This window comes from Coenobita brevimanus, chromosome 69 (assembly GCF_032717465.1).
Source record: "Coenobita brevimanus isolate Jiangsu-jjx chromosome 69, ASM3271746v2, whole genome shotgun sequence".
NCBI classification, from domain to species: domain Eukaryota; kingdom Metazoa; phylum Arthropoda; class Malacostraca; order Decapoda; family Coenobitidae; genus Coenobita; species Coenobita brevimanus.
The window spans coordinates 2,101,228-2,118,784 of NC_137022.1; the positions used below are offsets into that span (position 1 = coordinate 2,101,228).

General features: G+C 42.6%; 1 protein-coding gene across 1 annotated transcript in view; it reads left to right on the forward strand.

Moving 5' to 3' along the window:
- The window catches only part of LOC145406035 (uncharacterized), a 168,897-nt gene that overhangs the window by 37,207 nt on the left and 114,133 nt on the right, over positions 1-17,557 (forward strand). Inside the window, exons 11-13 of the mRNA XM_080277222.1 lie at positions 9,463-9,630; positions 10,466-10,621; positions 16,507-16,641. Of these exons, the coding sequence (XP_080133348.1) occupies positions 9,463-9,630; positions 10,466-10,621; positions 16,507-16,641 (459 nt within the window). The remainder of the gene's footprint in view (positions 1-9,462; positions 9,631-10,465; positions 10,622-16,506; positions 16,642-17,557) is intronic.

Below are 17,557 nucleotides of genomic sequence, written 5' to 3' on the forward strand. Positions count from 1 at the left end.
ATTGTGCACCTGAGCTGGTTTCTGCCAACAGTGATGGTGCAAAATCTGTGTTTTTTTATGGCGCTAAGTGATTCAAAGATGAGGCCCTACTTGACCACTAGCTATCCATCCCCGAGCCTCAAAACCCCTTACCTCAGTCCCATCTTTGGTCTGAGTATGATACATGTTTGTTCCTTGTTGTGCCTTTTTCATTATTTTCTATTAACCTAACCATGCCTATGTGTGTTTCTGATACTTTCCATAACAGTATGTATGTATGTATGTATTTAGTGGGCATAAATTGGTGTAAAAGGAAAAATTTGGGTTTACAAGTGAGGTGCCCGCTACCAGTTAGAATATATCCCATGGGTTCTGTGTTTTCATTATTGTGCTTTTTTTTTTTTTTTTTTACACACAAGGCACACTACCAATGATTTATGATAACCAAGGGATCACTATATTAGTAGATGGTAAGTGTATTGTGGAGAGCACTGGTGGTGGTGGTGGTAGGACAGGGGTAAGTGGTAGATGGTGGTGGTGGTGGTAGGGCAGGGGTAAGTGGTAGGTAGTGGTGGTGGTGGTAGGGCAGGGGTAAGTGGTAGGTAGTGGTGGTGGTGGTAGGGCAGGGGTAAGTGGTAGGTAGTGGTGGTGGTGGTAGGGCAGGGGTAAGTGGTGGTGGTGGTAGTGGTAGGGCAGGGGTAAGTGGTAAGTGGTGGTGGTGGTGGTGGTGGTAGGGCAGGGGTAAGTGGTAGGTAGTGGTGGTGGTGGTGATGGTAGGGCAGGGGTAAGTGGTAGATGGTGGTGGTAGGGCAGGGGTAGGTGGTGGTGGTGGTGGTGGGACAGGGGTAAGTGGTAGGTGGTGGTGGTGGTGGTGGTACAGGGGTAAGTGGTAGGTGGTGGTGGTAGGACAGGGGTAAGTTGTAGATGGTGGTGGTGGTAGGACAGGGGTAAGTGGTAGGTGGTGGTGTTGGTGGGACAGGGGTAAGTGGTAGGTAGGTGGTAGGTGGTGGTGTTGGTGGGACAGGGGTAAGTGGTAGGTATTTGGTAGGTGGTGGTGTTGGTGGGACAGGGGTAAGTGGTAGGTGGTGGTGGTGGGACAGGGGTAAGTGGTAGGTGGTGGTGGTGGGACAGGGGTAGGTGGTAGGTGGTGGTGGTAGGGCAGGGGTAAGTGGCAGGTGGTGGTGGTAGGGCAGGGGTAAGTGGTAGGTGGTGATGGTGGTAGGGCTGGGGTAAGTGGTAGATGGTGGTGGTGGTGGTGGTAGGGCAGGGGTAAGTGGTAGGTGGTGATGGTGGTAGGGCAGGGGTAAGTGGTAGATGGTGGTGGTGGTGGTGGGACAGGGGTAAGTGGTAGATGGTGGCGGTGGTGGTAGGGCAGGGGTAAGTGGTAGATGGTGGTGGTGGTGGTAGGGCAGGGGTAAGTGGTAGATGGTGGTGGTGGTGGTGGTGGGACAGGGGTAAGTGGTAGATGGTGGTGGTGGTAGGGCATGGGTATGTGGCAGGTGGTGGTGGTGGGGCAGGGGTAAGTGACAGGTGGTGGTGGTAGGGCAGGGGTAAGTGGTAGATGGTGGTGATGGTGGTAGGGCTGGGGTAAGTGGTAGATGGTGGTGGTGGTGGTGGTGGTGGTGGTAGGGCAGGGGTAAGTGGTAGGTGGTTGTGGTGGTGGTAGGGCAGGGGTAAGTGGTAGATGGTAGTGATGGTGGTAGGGCTGGGGGAAGTGGTAGATGGTGGTGGTGGTGGTAGGGCAGGGGTAAGTGGTAGATGGTGGTGATGGTGGTAGGGCAGGGGTAAGTGGTAGATGGTGGTGGTGGTGGTAGGGGAGGGGTAAGTGGTAGATGGTGGTGGTGATAGGGCATGGGTAAGTGGCAGGTGGTGGTGGTGGGGCAGGGGTATGTGGCAGGTGGTGGAGGTGGGGCAGGGGTAAGTGGCAGGTGGTGGTGGGGGGGCAGGGGTAAGTGGCAGGTGGTGGTGGGGGGGTAAGTGGTTGGGGGGAGGGAGTTAGGGAAGTGGAGTGTTGCCAGAAGCAGGTGTAGTCATGCTTGTGATATAAGTGGTGGTGGTGGTGGTAGGTGTAGCACTGGTGGAATGTTGCTTGTGGTGGCAATGGTGTTAGTTGTGTTAGTATTATTGTGATGTTGCCTAGTGGTAGGTGGTGGCGACCATCATCCACTCACTTGATGTAGTGCTACCTACATCTTCCTTAGCCTTTATCATTCTTTTTCTGTGCCTTCCCTCCTTTCTTCCTATTTCTCCCATCTTTCCTGTCACTTCTTATTGCCTTTCTTTCCTTTATAGGTGGCTTTACATTGAGTGACAAGCCAAATGGTTTTCCAGTAAGCCAAGAAACCATTTACAATGCTGGGTGGCAACCATATAACCAAACCATATGTGCTTCCTATGTGTCAACAAATGGGTTGGTGGAGAGTTAGTGCCCCTCCACGTAAAACAAATAACTCAAAGTCAAATGGCCACCCCTTACGGGATTATGGCATCTGGCTATAGATAGATAAATAGTATCGTTGTGGTGTTAATATTATTGTGGTGTTAGTAGTGTTGTGATGTTATGTTCTTACAGTGTTGTGTTAGTTTTCTTATACAGAGTTGTGATGTTTATTGTGTTAGTACAGTGTTGTGGTAGTTGTCAATACAGTGTCATGGTGTTAGTTGTGTTAGTACAGTGTCTGGTGTTGTGTTAGTAGTGTTGTTTTCAGTGTTGTGGTGTTAGTTATGGTGGTTATAGTGTTAAGGCAGATTAGCAGTATTATATGTTAGAATGTTGTGTTATACAGTGTTTTGCTGTTAGTGATAGTGTATGGTGTTATCTCACTATTATGGTGTTGTGATGGCAATGGTGTTAGATCAGGGGGTGTTTGTGATGGCAAGTGGTGCTAGTCAGTGCTGTGTAATATGTCCTAGGAATGGTGCTTGTCCATTGTTGTGATGTTAATGATGCCTCCATTCTGTGTTATGATGGTGATGATGCATGTTCAGTATTGCGGTGTTGGTTGTGGTAATGGTGTTAGTTCATTGCTGTGGTGGTGGTATTGTGATGCTATTGTGGTGGAAATAATGTTAGTTCAATGCTATGGTGGTGGTGGTGCTGGTGGTGTGGTGTAATTGTGGTGGAAATGGTGTTAGTTCAGTGCTTTGGTGGTGATGGTGTGCTTTGGTGGTGATGGTGTGCTTTGGTGGTATAAATGGTGTTAGTTCATTGCTGTGGTGGTGGAAATGGTGTTAGTTCATTGCTGTGTTGATGGTATTGTGGTGGAAATGGTGTTAGTTTATTGCTGTGGTGGTGGAAATGGTATTAGTTTATTGCTGTGGTGGTGGAAATGGTGTTGGTTCATTGCTGTGGGGGTGGAAATGGTGTTAGTTCAGTGCTGTGGTGGTGGAAGTGATGTTAGTTCATTGCTGTGGTGGTGGAAATGGTGTTAATTCATTGCTGTAGTTGTGGAATTAGTGTTAGTTCATTACTGTGGTGGTGGAAATGGTGTTAGTTCAGTGCTGTGGTGGTGGAAATGGTGTTAGTTCAGTGCTGTGGTGGTGGTGGTGATGTGGTTGTAGTGGTGTTTGTTATGGTTTTAATTGTGGTGGTGTTAATGCAGAATAAGGACTGATTTTGTTTACTTTGCTAGTGTTAGTAGTGCAGTAATTCAGTTTGTGTTGTGGTGTAATGTGTGGTATTGGTGGCAGGTGTGTTTGTGGTGTTAGTGTTTGGTGGTGTGATGTCAGAGAGCTGGTTGTAATCCTCATGAGGTTGTTAAGAGAGGATCATCATCATCATCATCATCATCATGCCACAGTCTCATCATCATCATCATCATCATCATCATCATCATCATCATCATCATGCCACTGTCACCATCATCATTATCACTATGATCATCTCTTACTCTTGTCTGCATCATCATCATCATCATCATCATCATGCTACTGTCTCATCATTATCATTATTATCATCACTTACTCCTATCATCATCATCATCCTGCCATTTTCATCATCATCATCATCCCACCCCTTGTTTTCACCTAAAATTGGGGTGAGGTGGGATACAGAAACAAAGAACGGAGAAGCCTAAAGGTTGGGAACTATAAAGATATGTGTGGTCATGCAGGTTCAGGCTGAGGATGTAGCTGCTTTTGTATTAATTCTTTCTCTCTCCCGATGATTTTATTCTTGACATAGACATACTAGAGGGGATAGATATGCTGTGGCCTTCATTAACCCATTCACTGCAACTTAAGCTGCATCTTATTGTCTGTTTGTTTGCCAGAAAATAGAATAAAGATATCATAAGGAAGGGTCAGGTGTTGTGTTGGTCATGTGATAAAGTGGTGGTGGTGGCGATAGGCTGGCTCGGATTGGCAGTATTATTTGGTTCATTGTGCTGCATCTGGATTGTTTTATTCATTGTAGAAAAGACTGAAAATAATTGAGGATCTAGATAATAATAAATAATTGAGGATCTAGATAATAAGAGAGTTTGAAAATAATTGAGCATCTAGATTTTTTATTTCTTTTACCTCTTCACGTGTGTGAGATTCTATCTATCTATCTATTGCCAGACGCCTCAATCCCGTACGGGATGGCCACAAACAATTCGCCTCCACGTCGCCCTGTCACCCGCCATTTCACTGCCCTGCTTCCAACTCACCCCCCCCCCCTCATATACCTCTCCACTACTAGACTGAATAAAATCATTTAACCCCTACACCGCGGGCTTGTTTACCAATGACTTGTGTGTGCCGCGGGGTTATTTGGGCTCCGACAGACTCTCAAAAAATATTTGCCAAAAATCAGTTATTAGTCCTAGAATAATAAAATTACATATGCTTATGGCACATACCTTCAGCTTTCTCCTGGAATGATTGTTGAGCCTTCGTCGGTTACCGTAGGACTTGTGGAGACCTCTGAAGTAGGGTAACGAAGTCTCCACTTTACACTTCCCGACAACCCGTAATATGATTACCACAGCCAGATACAAACACTATAAACACTATTCTACAATTTTCAAGTAGTTTGGGATCCATACTCAAAAAAAAAAAACACTGTGAAAGCAATGGAAATTACGAGCGCATCTGATCATCGCACACTGGCACTAGTTCGCTTTTGTTACTCTGTCATTTATTATTCATAAAACCCCTCACACTTTATATTTCTGTTACTATATAACACTTATATATATCTACAGTCTTTATCCATAAGTTTCCTTCAGTAGTATTAGTTTATTGTCACTGTAGGGATTCAATTTCTTTCAGTAAAATACGTAGCATTCACTTTCTCGTCCTGTATACTGGCATTGAGAGTGAATGTCACTTTCATCTTCACTCTCATAACTCATAGCATTCAGACATGCTAGAGTGAAACTTTCACTTTCATTACTCCTAGGGTATATACTCGTATTCTTATAATACTACTCATTTACATTTCTATTTACGTTCTCTATTTTATTTACGTTATTTACATTTCTATTTTATTTACACTGTGTTGTGCACTGTCACTTGAAATAACTTATAAAACTATTTTCCATTGTTCACGTATATTTACATTCATTACTTTCACTTGCTGTTTACACATTATTTACACATTATTTACAATTCCACTTGCACTGTTTTACTCAATAGAAAGATCGTAGTCACTCTCTTATCAATTGTCAGCCCTTTACCTCTTTCCACACGAGGTTTAGTAGGGGGTAAAGGTCACAGAGCCATTTGCATGGGGGTGAAAAAAGGCCTTGAAGTCAGCAAGAAGAAACATACGTCCCCTCACTTCGGAAGATGAGAGTAAACTGATAACGCAGGGCCAGCCTGGAGGCCTGTTTAGGGGTTATTCAGAGTTACCAATATTGGTTCTTGAAACAGCTAAGTCTAGCACTGATATGATTGGCAGGAAATCTAGACAATACATTATAAATTTGGTAGTTCCAGGTGAATGTAAATATCACTTAGGCTTCTCCCTTCCCTCCTTACATGTATATTTATTACGAAAATAGATTAGAGGCCTACTTAGGAGATATATAATCAGAGCTACCAATGTTAAATCTTGAAACAGCTTTGTGTAGCACTGATATGATTGGCAGGAAATCTAGACAATACATTATAAATTAGGTAGTTCCAGGTGAATGTAAATATCACTTAGGCTTCTCCCTTCCCTCCTTACATGTATATTTATTACGAAAATAGATTATACGGCATATTTAAAGGGGAAAAAAACAGCGATAATTAGCGAACGAGTGCACGTGAGGTGTTGTCAGGTGATAATTAGCCAATTCCAGGTGTATGGCACTCTCACTTACCTTATTTCTTTCTTGTATATATTATTTGGTATAAGAATACGACATAGGGCTTATTTCAATGGATGAAATCAGTGAAAAATTCCAGGGAAGATTTACTTAGCGTAGCATGGCCGGGCAGGCGAGAGGATAGGGTAATGGAGGGGGGGTAGGGAGGGGAGTCAAGAACGGGGAGAAATGGCTAAATTGTCAACAATGGATGGGAGTACAGATGAGATTAGGAGTGCTGACTAGTGTTGGACATTGGCAGTACTGATAGATGATACAAGCCCCCACTTGGAAGCCCGGGTGAATTCAAAATAACACAGAATCACAAAAGCGACGCCCCGCGGTATGATCCCTTGCTCCCAAGCATCACGAAAGTGACGCCTCGCGGTTAAGGGGTTAATGGTAACAGTATAAATAAAACATGTCATTGTTGTGCAGGTGGTAATTAGAGCATAAATGATATGTGGAGCTACTTGATAGCAGCAGCCTCGTGGTTGTGAAAGGATGATGTCACTGTGGTTGTGGTAGCTGTGGTGGTGATGGTGAATGGTTGTGGTGGATTGTGGTTATGGTTGCTGTGGTGGTGATGGTGAATGGTTGTGGTGGATTGTGGTTATGGTTGCTGTGGTGGGGTGGTGAATGGTTGTGGTGGATTGTGGTTATGGTTGCTGTGGTGGTGATGGTGAATGGTTGTGGTGGATTGTGGTTATGGTTGCTCTGCTGGTGATGGTGAATGGTTGTGGTGAATTGTGGTTATGGTTGCTGTGGTTGTGATGGTGAATGGTTGTGGTGGATTGTGGTTATGGTTGCTGTGGTGGTGATGGTGAATGGTTGTGGTGAATTGTGGTTATGGTTGCTATAGTGGTGATGGTGGATGGTTGTGGTGAATTGTGGTTATGGTTGCTGTGGTGGTGATGGTGAATGGTTGTGGTGAATTGTAGTTATGGTTGCTGTGGTGGTGATGGTGAATGGTTGTGGTGATTTTGTGCTGGTGGCGATTGTGCTGCTGAGGTGGTTATGATGATTTTTTTATTTATTTATTTTGTGAAGATGAACTGAGGAAGAAAAAACAAAAAAATATCCAAACACCAGGTTACAGGTGTCCTCGGTTCATAGAAAATCCGTAACAGCTGGACTTGGACTGCTGTAGGTTGAAGTTTGAGGGGGAAACTATCTATCTATCTATCTATTGCCAGACGCCGTAATCCCGTAAGGGGTGGCCATTTGACTGAGTTATTTGTTTTACGAGGAGGGACACTAACCTTCCACCAACCCACTTGTTGACACGTAGGGAGCATGTATAGGGAAACTAATCTGGGGAAATGAGCTGCAAGGAGAAGCAGTTATCGGAATGAATGGTTTTTGATAGAAGTTCTGCAATATACCATTTTTATATTTTGGGGTGATTGTTGGGATGATCATTGTAGTGGTAAATGTGTTGGTAGTAGTGGTGTTTTCAGGAAAAAAAAATAGTAGTAATGGGAATGGCATAAGTGGTTGTGTTGGTAATGATGTCAGTGGTGATGGAAGGAGTAGTAGTAGTAGTATAAGTGAAAGTTGTAGTGGTGGTGTTATGAGTGAAAGTAGTGGTGGTGGTGGTAGAGTAGTAGTGGTGGAGTGAGTGAAAGTAGTGGTGGTGGTATCAGTGAAAGTAGTGGTGGTCGTAGTAGAGGTGGTATGAATGAAAGTAGTGGTTCTGGTGTTAGAGTTGTAGTAGTGTTGTGGTGGCAGTGACAGTGGGGTTGGTGGTGTAAGTGGTAGTAGTGAGCATATGGTGGTGGTAGTGGTAGTTGTTAGAATGGTGTAGCAGTATTGTAGAGTACGATGGTGAGAGTGGTGGTGGTGGCAGTGGCGTTAATATTGATGATGGTAGTGGTGTAGTTGATGGTGGTGGTGGTGTAAATAGTAGTGGCCATGTTGGTGCAAATGAGAGTAGTGGTTGTGTGATGTAGGTAGAGGTAGTGATGATAGTGGTGGTGGTGGTGTCAATAGTAGTAGTGGTGGTAGTGATGGTAGTGGTGGTGGTGGTGTTGATAGAGGTAGTGGTGTTAGTAGTGGTAGTGATGGTGGTGGTTTTGTAATTAATGCAGTAGTGGTGGTTTTGTGATTAATGCAGTAGTGGTGGTGATGGTGTAGGTAATAGTAGTCTTGATGGTGGTTGTGATGGAAATAAGAGCAAGAGTTAACTGTTACTCCCAGTCCTTCATTTATGCAACAGGTCAACTCTGGAACTGTCTCCCTCTGTCTGTATTTCCTACTTCCTATGATCTCCAGTCTTTCAAATATAGTGTGTCCAGACATCTCGAAATGAATGGATCTTGAATTTGGCTCTCTTTTGTATTTTTTTTTTTTTTCTCGGAAGGAACGGTTTGTGCTTTCCTGGCCTTTGGTTCCTTCTTCCTTGCATTAAAAAAATAGTAATAATAATAATGATAATAATAATAATAGTGGTGGTGGTGTTGAGCGTCCACAGGGGTTAGAGGATAAGCCCCACCCGCCTGAGTTTTTATTTTACACCCTGACCACACCACATGCCACTCTGCCTACGTGTGTGCCTGCCTGCCTCTCCACACCTGCCTTGCTTTGACCTGCCTTCACCTCTGCTTCTCTTACCATCTGGTCTCATTACTTGCCCAGCAGCTTTCTTGCCCAACCCCACCTCATGCAGGCAACCTCACTTCTTCCCTTACCCCACTACCCCCACCTCACCACCCCACCTTATCACCCCACCTCACCTCACCATCCCACCTCACCATCTTACCACCCAGCTTCACCACCTCCTTTCTATACCATACCTCATAACCTCATCATACCTCACCACAGCAAACCAACTCACTTCACCAGCTTACCACAGCTCACCACTGTGTTTCACCACTTTCCTACTGTACTTCAACACCCTCCCCAGGCCACCTCACTGTCTGTCTGTCTGTCTGTCTCTCTCTCTCTCTCTCTCTCTCTCTCTCTCTCTCTCTCTCTCTCTCTCACAGACACACACACATAGTATTAATGGTATTTTGATTGGCATTTGTATTAGAACAAAATATTGGGTATAAATATAATCCATTATCATGCACTTTGGTATCATAGAGCATACTAAGACCTAACTGGGGTTCCAAGCTCAGTGTAATACAGTGTAGAAAAATATGTAATTGTATTGGAGGGGTTAACCAAGAAGACTATAACCTACTACAATACATGTTCGCAGTATTGTGAGCCGAACAATGACTGTGGATCCGTGAGCATGGATTCGGCAGTGAGCTTAGAGACGTACCTGGAGGTGAAGGCGCGTCTTGAGTCCAGTCAAGTGCGTATTGAGGAGCTTCAGAACAACAACGCCCACATGCGGTCACGCCTTGATGAACTCTCCAGCACGGTAAGTTGGTCATCATCGTTATCAGGGCCATTGAATATTGTCATCATCATCATCGTCAGTTATCAGCCATCAATCAGTCAATCAGTCATTCCATCCATCCATCCATCCATCATTCATCGTCATCATCATCATCATCATCATTATCATCATCATTTTGTTTCCTCCAAGAGGGATGGAATGTGAAAAGACAACAAGTAGCATGCAGTTGGAAAGCATTTTTACTGAAGGTATCAATAATAAATGTTATAATTGACTACAACATCCTGGATCAGTAGTACCTCTGTTTTCACTTGCCATCCAGCCACTCAGGTTGTTTGTTTGTCCATTCGTGATTAGTTGTAGTCAGATTAAGAAGAGCTGTCAGTAACTCAGAAATATAGTTGTGTACAGTTTTGATTGGAGAGACAGATTTTGGATAACTCTTAAAGTAAGTTTTTGTACTGTACAATAGATGCAGATGTTGTCCATTTAGTAATAAGTTCTTCAAGTAATTATTGTCATCAAATATCTAAAGGTACTTTTTGAGAGACTTGAAGAAATTACAAGACCAAAAATTCACACTGCCTTTGCTATATGCAGATTGCTGATTGGCATATAAAGCCCTGTGCTTTGCCAAATTGTTGAGAGTAGATGAAACTGTATCTGGTTATGGAAGAATTCTCTCTCTCTCTCTCTCTCTCTCTCGTCAGCTCACCTCACCATATAAACACTTTCCATCCCTATTGATTCTTGAAGAGAGTCCAACTTGGGCTGGAAGTGTTGCATCTCAGCAGTAAGCAACTTTCCAAATGTGGGGTAAATTATGCACAAAATAACTTCGTATATTCCACAACAGGTGAAGAACTTACAGGAAGAGAACAAGAGTCTGCGGTCGCTGTACAACAGTGGTGTGGTAGGTGGCAGTCCTGGACCCTCATCCCTCTCCTCAACACCCCCTCCTTCGCTTTACTCGACCCTCGCATGTGTGCACAATGGACATTCGGATCCCCAGGTGCTTGTCTTAAGTTTGTTCATCATAGTATGAGGCCGTCACCTAGAAGATACTGTATGCTGTATGTTCACCCTTAATGCATGTTTCAACTGTGCAATTCATACATAACTCAATGAGGTGTTGGAATGTGTATAAAGCAAAATGCAGGCTTCAGACAGCTGAAATAAAGCATTTTTTTTACTATTGCATGTCTCATTCCCAGTGCACAAGGCATCAGTCTTTCTAGACTCTCCCACTCCTCTCCCATCCACTGTATTGTTCCATACAGCTACTTACTGGCTACCTCTCCATGTTTTTAGGACACCTGTTTTGAATTAGAGGGTTAAATATACCTTTAGTAAGCTGCTGTCTTGTTAAAGGAGTCTGTAGGGTGCAAAGATAAGCAGATACGTATGAATAGATTGATATTTAAGATTCCACCTAACTTAAACAGAATATTCTTAGCTGATTGCTAGGACACTGCGTACTGGCTGCTGTTGCTGCCAGTTGTTACTACACCTATTTCACTAAAATATCTCTTTTCAAATTAATGGTTAAATAAATTTACAAAATCATAGAATAATAAAATCATTGTTTCCTGCCATGAATTAAATACGATGTTTGTACAGTGTGCTCTGTGTAATTCCTACCATGAATTAAAGAAGGCACATTGTACACACTGCTGTATGTAATTCATGGTAGGAAACAATAACCATGGTGTTCTGTGTTCTTTTTTTATTTAATGTTTAACTTAAGGGTTAGTTGAGCAGTAACAGGTGGAGTAACATTTGGTAGCAAAAGTAGCAGTGTAGAGGTCTACGAGTATAATGAAAACATGGAGAGTCAGCTGGCATGGGATGATATGGGACAAGTGATGGAGTAGAGAGGGAGGCTGGATTAGTCTGAACGAGATTTATTTCTTGTGCTTTGGGAATGAGGATTATGCAGTTGTAGAAAATGTCATGTTTGAACTGTTTGGTGCTTGTGTTTTTCTTTATGTGCATTCAGCTCATGTTATATTAATTTTTTGGAAATGACCAACAGCTCGTCACGTTATATATGAATTGTGTAATGGAAAAACATGTTATGGGTGAACACAGGGTACTTGGCCCTTCCTAATGTCATCACACAGAATGACAAACGATATTCAATAAACTTAACTCCTTCAGTCAAGAGAAATATTTTAAGTTCTACTGTTGTCATCACCAGGCAGTTTTATTCATCTGTTGTGAAACTTCTGAACATGAGAGATTAGATGCGTCCTTCATTTATCCCTTCACCTGAGGGGGTCTCCCAGTAGCAGAGTAAAAACTTGTGGCGGTAACAAGAATAAATCAGTGAAATAAGTCACCAGACTGAGGAGGTTAATGCAAATGGTGAAGTATTTTCATTGTCAGAATTGTATTTTTCACTGTTGCCCCTATAAATCTTATTGCCTTCGATGGTAGATTCAGATAACAGAGGAAAGTGAAAAATTAGCCTAACAAAATGCAAAGAGTATGTTTCCATGTACAGTTGGGGCGGAAGATTCTAATGTTTCACCGCTTCATTGCTCAATTTGTCACTGCTGGCTAATATTTCAAAGCTGAATGAGGCATAGTGTGTTTTTCAGACTATAGATTATTCTCCATGATATGCTACATCAGGGAGGAAGGTGGTGGGCATGCCTTAAGTGAAGTCCAGTAGATGGAATGGAACTTTTGTCCCTGGTTATATACGTGTACAAGATATCTTTTCACCAAGCAAGAAAGACAAGCAGGAGATAATGGCTGAATCTGCTTGGATACTGTTTGTTAAGCTACTGGTTTATAAGAGTGATGGCTGTATTTTAGTTAGCATTGGAGACTTCATAGTGTTTCCTTAGCAGTTACAGGTATTTTCCATCTTATTCTGTATGTTCTTCTGTATTTTACAGATACCTGTTTGATATTGACAATTTATATTATTAATATACTAGAAGATTAACATGCAAGAAGATTAATTATTAAAGTGTGATGTTCAAAATACAGTAAATTGCTAAGGAAGAGGCAGAATAAAAAGTCTGATGCCAGTGAGAAGTTTTGTCCTGAGAAAATATATAATGGTCTGGGGATCCTAAGCACTTGAGATGTTGTGGTGTGGCTGGCCGCTGTCCAGGTGTGTTTCACTGCATGTTGTGGAGTGAAGTGTACCGGTTTTACTAGTCCAGGGAATGTTCTTTAACTATTCCACCGTCTCTGTTATCATAGCTTTACTCCACAGATACTGATTTTTTTTTTTTCTCCATAGATTTTTTTTTTTTTTTACAGTATCCAGCAACTTTTGGGTAGTAATTAGCTGATTTTGACATGAGTTAGTTCCCAGTATACAAAAAACATCAGCTGTGCTATGGCCAGCCAGAAGTATGGAGATTCTTTACTGGGAAGCATGACATCATTTGTTTAGGTTTGATTTGATTTACTTGGATTAATTTTTAAAAGTGTGTGTTTGTGTGTTTGTTTGTATGCATGTCTGTGTGTATTTAGTTTTCTATATAAACATTTTGCTGATATGCTCATGAAACAAGGTAAGCAGTATCACAGCATGAACCAGTTTCTATGGCTAATGACAAGTACGTAATGGGGTTTTGTGTTCAGTTGATTTGTAATGTTTTTTTTTTTTTTATTAGATGATGATACAAGTACCAGTATCATATTTTGGCATAAATTAATAAGTACAGTATTCTTCTTGTATTGATTACAGAATAGTCATGTTCAAGGAATTGAAATAGTTGAGAAGCACATGACAAGGGTTTGGCCTCCCATTTTTAACTTGTTACAGGAATGACACAGTCCCACAGTTGTACTATAATGTGAAGTGCATCTAAAAAAAAAAAAAAAAAAAATATATATAAATATATATATATATATATATATATATATATATATATATATATATATATCAGCTAATTTTTTGGTTGTAAGCTGAAGCAAGGGTTTGGAGATTTAGTGTGGAAGATGAAGGCACCTGCCATCCATTTCAGTTATTAGTGCTACTGTCTGGTGGCTCTATACTGTATGACAAAAAATGGTTTCCTGTACTGTAGAAAAGCGTTTAGTACATTGGATGGTACCTCTATGCCCAAACTAATTGGTGCCTGGTGGTCTGTTGGCTAAAGGGGTTCCATTCCAACCTGTTGTAGCCCATACAGGTCAAAATATGGAGGGTGGCAACCTAACATCATTATTATTATTATTATTATAAGGAAGGAAGAGAAGACGGGGGGGGGTGTGCAAGGAACAGCGTGGTGGACTGAAGAGGTGAGACAGGCTGTGGCACAAAAGAAGAAAGCATACAATGAATGGATGAGAAATAGGGACGTGGAAGAAGTTGAGAGGCGGAAGAGAGAGTTATATGTTGAAAAAAAGAGAGAGGTGAAAAGATTAGTAAGAGAGAGTAAGAAGAGAGTGGATGAGGAATTTGGAAGGAATTTGAGTGTAAAGTGGAGGGACTGTAAGAAAATGTTCTGGAAAGAGGTGAAAAGAGTAAGACAGGGTGGAAGTGGAGTTAGCAGGGGAGTGAAAGATAAAAATGGTAGATTACTAGTGGAGAAGGGAGAAAAAGTGAGCAGATGGAGAGAACACTTTAAGGAATTGTTGAACATAGAGGATGGAAGTAATGCGAGTATAAGTGGCTGGGGAATGGCTGGGAGAAGGAGGGAGGTGAGAAGACAGGAAGAAATCAGTAGGATAGAAGTTGTGGAAGCAATGAAGAAAGTTAAATCGGGGAAAGCCCCATGAATTGATGGAGTGTGTGGTGAAATGCTGAAGCATGGGGGAGAGATAGTAGTAGAATGGATGTGGAAGATGTGCAGATTGGCCTGGGAGGAAGGTAGAGTCCCAGAGGATTGGAAGTCAGGTATAATTATTCCCTTGTACAAAGGAAAAGGGGAAAAAGAAGTGTGTGGTAATCATAGGGGCATTTGTCTTCTTAGTATAATAGGAAAAGTGTATGGTAGGATACTTATTGACAGAGTTAGAGAAAGAACAGAGAAATTAGTTGGAGAAGAACAGGGAGGCTTTAGGAAGGGAAGAGGTTGTGTAGATCAGATATTCATTCTTAGATCTTTAGTGGAAAAGTTTCTAGAGAAGGGAAAGAAGTTGTATGTGGCTTTCATGGATTTGGAGAAAGCATATGACAGGGTGGATAGACAAGGATTGTGGAAAGTGTTAAGAATATATGGAGTAGATGGGAAGTTGTTGAATGCTGTGAAGAGTATGTACGATGGTGCGAAGGCTGCAGTGCACGTGGATGGTGAACTAAGTGAATTTTTCTCTTTGAAAGTTGGGTTGAAACAGGGATGTGTCATGTCTCCATGGTTGTTCAATCTGTACATGGATGGGGTAATAAAAGAGGTACAAGGTAGGGTAGTGGATGTTGGAGTGGCCCTGGTGAGAGAGGATAGTGTTTGGAAACTCCTTGTACTGTTGTTTGCAGATGATACTGTGTTATTGAGTGAAGACGAAGGGGAGCTGCAAGGCTTGGAGGATGAATTTGTGAGAGTGTGTAAGAAACAGAATCTAAAGGTGAATGTAGGGAAGAGTAAAGTGATGGTCTTTGAGAGAGGTGAAGTCAGTGAATATACAGCGAGGTTGGATGGTGAGGAATTGGAAAATGTGAGTACGTTTAAGTACTTGGGTAGTGTGATGAGTAAGGATGGAAGTTTGGAGGGTGAAGTGCTTGAAAGGGTACAGCAGGGAAGAAAGGTTGCTGGTTCTTTGAAAGCAGTGATAAGAAACAGGGAAGTGAGCATGGAAGTGAAAAAGTTACTTCATGACAGTATTGTGATACCAACTCTAACGTATGGAAGTGAAGCTTGGATGTTGTTGGAAGGACACAAGTTGAGAGTGAGAGCAGTGGAAATGAGTTATTTAAGAGGAGCCTGTGGAGTCACATGGAGAGACAGGCTGACGAATGAGGATATAAAGGAGTGTTGTGGTGTGGATGTGGATGTGATAGGAAGTGTTATGAGGAACACACTGAGGTGGTTTGGCCATGTGGAGAGGATGGAGGGTGAAAGACTGACGAAGAGAGTGTATGTGAGTGAGGTGGAGGGGGGAAGAGGGAGGGGGAGGCCGAGGATGAGATGGAGGGATGGGGTGGAGAGGTATATAAGAGAGGAGGGTGTGAGTTGGGAGCAGGGCAGTGAAATGACGGGGGACAGGGCGACTTGGAGGCGATTTGTTTGTGGCCACTCCAAACGGGATTGAGGCGTCTGGCAATAGATAGATAGATAGATTATTATTATATATATATTTTTTTAATAGAAACCATTGTTAAAAGTTTGAGAATTATACATACATGTTCAAATTATTTGTGGTAGGTGGGGGCACTCACTGTCCACTCACTCAATGTAGTGCTGCTCTTGGGTGTCTGCCCTTTCGTCTCCTCCCTCCTTTCCTTCCTTCCTCTTCTGTTTTTCTTTACCTCATTCTTTCCTCATCCTTCTGTCTACGGGTGACTTTACACTCCTTCTTTTGTTTTTCATTTGTTCATTCTTTCCTGTTCCTTCTGCCTATGGGTGACTCTACACTGAGTGACAAGCCAAATGGTTTGCTGTACACCTGGAAACCATTTACTACACTGACTGGTAACCATATAACAAGACTCTGGCAGCTGGTGGTTTAGTGGGTAATTAAGGTGCTCCAACCGAATTGAGCCTGTGTTGGTTTATATCCACTGGGTGGTTGGGCTTTATTGCTCACGTAATGTCACTCAGGTATGAGTGAGGTTGGTCACTCATCTTAAATGTCAGGACCAACTTGCCTAGCCCCGGGCTTCTACGCTTTTCTTGGGACAACATAGGATTAGATGGTGATGATGATGATGAATATTGATAAATGAAGTGTGTTATGGACCACAATACAGTAATTTGTATTTTTGTACAGGTAAACATGCGGTGCAGTCGCAGTGCCCCGCAGCGTCCCATCAGCATGTTTGAGCCTCGTCAGGGTCCTCCCAGTGTACCTCCAGCATGCCCTGGTTTTGACCACACCCGCTCCTCACACCATCATCCCCCCGTGGTCAGTGATAAACAGTTGTATGGGCAATAGGTACAGTCAGTTACATAACTTCTCCCAATATTTTGCCTCTTTAACTCTACAGTTTCCTCTGCTGTTTAATATTTCTAGGGCCAGAGAAGGTTTGGTATGTTTTTCTAAATGTCGATGAATCTCTTTGATGTGATGCATTGGAAAGGAATATGAAGAGCATACCTATAATACAAACTCAGATACAGTCACAGGGGAACTTCTGCTGACTGTTCAAAATCTGTGGTATGTGGCATTGTGTAATATGAAACACAGCCAAGTGGATAATTGGTAAGGTGTGACATACCGTACACTGTATAAGACCAGATGCGAGATGATGATGATGTGTAATCATAGTCTGTCTGATTGAGAAGACCCATCAGCTGCATGCAAGCATTTGCCCCAGCTGGGCTGTCCCGTGCAGTGGACCAGTGTTTCCTTGTGGCAGACGGCGCCTCACCATTGTAAGGTGTGAGGATTAGTGTGTAGCTCCACCCAATTGATAGGGACACCATAGTAGGCTTCACATCACCCTGTTTGTAGTTATATGGTTACCACCTAGTGTTGGTTTCCTGAGTTACAGGAAACCATATGGCTTGTGACTCGGCATAAAGCCACTTGAAGTGGAAAGAAGAGCAATAAAAAGTGACATGAAAGGTGAGAGATAATAGGAAGAGAGGAGAGCAGATACAGAAAAAGAATAATAGACATAAAAGAAGAAGCAGGCAGCACTTCATCAAGTGAATGGATGATGGCTGCCCCCAAAGGCAATTTTCAAAACCACTTTCTTCACCTCAAGGTTCTAGCTTAACCATTTGAATGCTAGAATTGCTCTTAACCAAGTAAAATCATGTGGTATTAGCCAGAGTGAAGGAGCCTGTGACATGGTTTGACACCTTATTTTACTGTA